Source organism: Trypanosoma rangeli, assembly GCF_003719475.1.
Source record: "Trypanosoma rangeli strain AM80 chromosome Unknown Tra_15.4_contig_00275, whole genome shotgun sequence".
Classification (NCBI taxonomy): domain Eukaryota; phylum Euglenozoa; class Kinetoplastea; order Trypanosomatida; family Trypanosomatidae; genus Trypanosoma; species Trypanosoma rangeli.
Genome location: NW_021706021.1, coordinates 2,991 through 6,814, shown reverse-complemented (window position 1 = coordinate 6,814; position 3,824 = coordinate 2,991). Strand labels below are relative to the sequence as shown.

General features: G+C 54.2%; 2 protein-coding genes across 2 annotated transcripts in view, besides 9 other annotated features; both read left to right on the top strand.

The window, feature by feature from the left end:
- Nucleotides 1-7: 7 nt before the first annotated feature.
- Nucleotides 8-445, top strand: TraAM80_07024 (protein kinase; the record flags this gene model as incomplete). The annotated part of the gene is made up of 1 exon (XM_029383840.1): nucleotides 8-445. The coding sequence occupies one exon, from the start codon at nucleotides 8-10 to the stop codon at nucleotides 443-445; it is 438 nt and encodes a 145-aa protein (XP_029236294.1).
- Nucleotides 446-736: 291 nt separating this feature from the next.
- Nucleotides 737-758: a microsatellite.
- Nucleotides 759-789: a microsatellite.
- Nucleotides 790-1,022: 233 nt separating this feature from the next.
- Nucleotides 1,023-1,073: a microsatellite.
- A 156-nt stretch (nucleotides 1,074-1,229) lies between these two features.
- Nucleotides 1,230-1,246: a microsatellite.
- A 326-nt stretch (nucleotides 1,247-1,572) lies between these two features.
- Nucleotides 1,573-1,655: a sequence feature (A-rich).
- Nucleotides 1,656-2,047: 392 nt separating this feature from the next.
- Nucleotides 2,048-2,071: a microsatellite.
- A 112-nt stretch (nucleotides 2,072-2,183) lies between these two features.
- Nucleotides 2,184-2,211: a microsatellite.
- Nucleotides 2,212-2,287: 76 nt separating this feature from the next.
- Nucleotides 2,288-2,316: a microsatellite.
- A 500-nt stretch (nucleotides 2,317-2,816) lies between these two features.
- Nucleotides 2,817-2,844: a microsatellite.
- Nucleotides 2,845-2,989: 145 nt separating this feature from the next.
- Nucleotides 2,990-3,824, top strand: part of TraAM80_07023 (protein kinase) — a gene marked incomplete at both ends in the record, with an annotated part of 1,122 nt that continues 287 nt past the window's right edge. The window contains one exon of the mRNA XM_029383839.1: nucleotides 2,990-3,824. This exon is cut by the window's right edge and continues 287 nt beyond it. Coding sequence (XP_029236293.1) covers nucleotides 2,990-3,824 — 835 coding nt within the window.

The window sequence follows — 3,824 nt, the reverse complement described above, 5'->3', positions numbered from 1 at the left end:
GGGGTGGATGTACTCGACGGACATGTGGTCCATGGGCTGCATCATCTACGAGCTTCACACAGGCAAGCTGCTGTACGACACCCACGACAACCTCGAGCATCTGCACCTGATGGAGAAGACGCTTGGCCGCCTTCCGCCGGAGTGGGCGGGGCGCTGCGGCACAGAGGAGGCGCGCCAGCTGTACAACTCCGTGGCGCAGCTGCGTCCCTGCATCGACCCAAAGCATCTTGCCCGTATTGCTCGGGCACGGCCGGTGCGTGAGGTCATCTCCGACAAGCTGCTGTGCGACCTCATCCACGGCCTGCTGCACTTCGATCGTCAGAAGCGTCTGACGGCGCGACAGATGACGATGCACCCGTACGTGCTGAAGTACTACCCGGAGGCGCGCCAGCACCCCAACTTCCCAGACAACCGCCCAAACCTCCGCCCCACACCGCTCATGTGAGTTGTGTCGCATTCACGGTCTTTTTAAGGCGTGGATGGTTGGAATGGGGAGGATAGGGTGTGGGAGTCATTGTGAACATTTATTGGGGCTGACTGTATTTATTAACTTTTGGTACTTGGAATGAAAAGAGGTAAGGAAAGAGAAGTCATGCCCATGCCCTTGCTTTCGCCGCGTGTTCTGAGGCCGGATGCACTTTTTTTCAGGAGCACGTCTCTGGCTCCTTTTTTTTTTTGTTTTGGCTACGGCTGTTGGTGATGGCTTTTTTTTTTTTTCGGGTTGGGTAGGGAAGTGGTTTTTTTGTTTGTTTGCATTTTGTGTGTCACTGTGTGTGTGTGTGTGTGTGTACGTTGAGGATGAGGATGAAGGGTGAGTAATGTTGTTGTGTATTTTCACCTGCGGCCATGGACTCATACGCTGTTCCTTTCCCCATGGACACACACGCACAGTTGACGAGAGCTGGTGTGCCGCTGTAGTTATGATGCGGTACGCTGCTCCAGCACTCAGGCGGGGGTGGAGTGGGGTGAGGCGTGATGGTGTAACTTATAAATATGGGCATTTCTTTGTACCACCACTATTTGCAGCATCAACAGCAGCAGCAGCACACTGGAAGAGGCAGAGGCAGAAGCAGGAAAATAACTTGGCGCACGCAAGTGAGACTGAGGCGTGTGACGGTGTTGCATCCTCGTGTGTGTGTGCGAGGGAAACAGGGGTGGAGTGGGGGGATGGTTTCCGTTGGAGAGATGCATGCACGCGTGCTGCCTTTCCTGTCGTACGCCTCACTCATTTATTATTATTATTATTTTGTGTTGTTGGCGGTTGTAGAAAGGGGGAGGCACATGCAGCGAGAGGTCGCTCGCCGTGCGTTTCTCATGGAGCACCCCGCCACTACTTCTTTTTCCCCCTTGGTGAGGTGGTTGGCCACTCTTCTCCACTTCACCTCGCCCGTGTCTCCCGCGCACGCAACTCCATTGCCTGAAGTATCTAGTGACGCCGTGTTGGCGTGCGGTGGTGTGGCGTGGGGGGCATCGGTGGATGAAGGCGCCTGCGGGTCTGCTCTGCTGGTTTGTAACTGCTCTGTATCTGTGGGTTTGTTTGGTTGTATTGTTGCTATTGTTAGAAGCTCTAGAGTTTGTTTTTGTTTGTGTTTGTGTTTTTGCTTTTCGTTCACGCATGTTGTTTTGTTTTGTTTGTTGGTTTGTATGTCTTCTGTCACCCCACCCCTCTCCTCTCTTGCGTGGGTGCTTGGGGTTACTGCCACTTCTCCATTGAGCCTTTGGACTGTGGTCCACTGCGTCGCTCTCTGTGGGTGTGTCTGGAGGGGTGCCGAGGTGGCAGCGTCAAGAACGTGGACGGCGTAGTGAGTTTGCAGCTGTGCGCGAAGAGGCGGGAGTCGTTGGCTGCACACTGCGGCGGGGGAGAGAAGCAGGAGAGATTTTTTATGGCAGGAAAATAATGAGGAAGAAAAAAAAAGGAGGGAATGCATGGATGGATGCCGCCGATTTGCTCCTTCCCTGCCCCCCTCCCCCTCCATATGGAAACTCAGTTGCGAGCATGCAACCCTCCTGCGCCTGAAGTATGCTCCACTCACCCAAGCACTGTCCATGCGTGTGTGTGTATGTGTGTGTGGCGTCTAGCGCGTCTCGGTTACGTGGGACACAAATAAAATGACGGAGAGAGGGGGAAGTGAGGGGCCGCCGGGAGGCAGGCGCGAGGTGCTCTTCGGGTGGCCCCCTCCCTGGTGTGTGTGTGTGTGTGTGTGTGTGTGTTGGTGCTAGGCAGCTCTGGCGTGCAGTGGCACACGGCACCGCAACACCCAGACGTTTTCCTGCCACGCCGAGAGGAGATAGGAAAGGAAAAGGAGGGAAAGCAAACACATTGATGTCTGCCGACATCTTAGATCCTGGACGAAAAGTAAGAAAATGAAAAGAAGAAAGAAAAACCGGGTGCATACATAAATACATTGCATAGAAATATATGTATGTGTGTCCACAAGGAGAGAGGAAGGCGTCTTTTTTGGTAGTGAAGTGGTCTGCAGCTTGTCTCATATCCCGCTCCGTGGTGGCAAGTAGTTTCGTGGATGTTTTTACTCCATCCTGTCCTTGTTGTTCTTCCTTTCTTTTTTCTCTCACTCTCGCTGTGTATGCGTGCTCTGTCACGCACCGCCGCTTCTTCTGTTGCCGTGAGGGGCCGAACGCCGAAAAAAGAGGAGCTCGTAGGGAAGAAGTGAGAGGGGTAAGGCAGCGAGGGGCGAAAATAGAATAACCAGGCAGTAAAGGGGGGCAGCACGCACACTCACACCCTTCACACTACTAAAAGCAAAGGAGTGCGGCAGCTTGCAGAGCACTTCAACACAAGTTTTAAAAACTAAAGGATATATATATATATATATATATATATATCCGCTCCTTGGCGTGTCTGTTAGAGTGTGTGTAGTGGGGGGAAGCTTACGTACCGGCCGCAACAGGGACGGGGGCATATTGCAAACGAGCAAACACCCATTACGTTGTGTTGGTTTAATTTAATAGTCCTTCCACTGTGGCTTGTATGGCATCCTTCGCCGTCCGCTCCACCGCGCTGCCGTCGGTGCCGTGCCTCTCCACGGTAACAAACATGAACGAGGCGGGTTACTACCATTTTGCCTCTGGGGGAAACCCAAAGCAGAGAGCAGCCGCTCTCGCCCCGGCAACCACGCAGCACAGACAGGAGTACGCCTACCAGCCGCACGTGGAGGAACAGCTCTTAACGCGTCGCTCCGGCAGCAAGCGGGACCGCGAGACTGCCGCCTCCACCGACGTTGGGTATTCGAAGACGGAAAATAAGGATGCCAAACAAAAAACGACTACCGCCGCCGTTGGAGCGTCAGTGCAGCAAAAAGCGGACCGTGGAGGAGATACCTTGGCACCCGCCCGGAAGCATCCAAAAGTGACATACATTCTCCCGAACCAAAGCCGCGAGGAGGGCCACTTCTATGTGGTGCTCGGCGAGGACATTGACGTGTCGACGCAGCGCTTCAAGATCCTCTCACTGCTGGGGGAAGGCACCTTCGGCAAGGTGGTAGAGGCGTGGGACCGCAAGCGCAAGGAGTACTGTGCTGTGAAGATTGTGCGTAACGTGCCCAAGTACACGCGGGATGCGAAGATTGAGATTCAGTTTATGGAGAAGGTGCGCCAGTCAGACCCCGCCGACCGCTTTTCCCTGATGAAGATCCAGCGCTACTTTCAGAACGAGACCAGCCACATGTGCATTGTGATGCCAAAGTATGGGCCGTGCCTGCTGGACTGGATCATGAAGCACGGCGCCTTCAGCCATCGCCATCTAGCGCAGATTATCTTTCAGGCAGGCACGGCACTGGACTACTTCCACACGGAGCTGCGGCTGA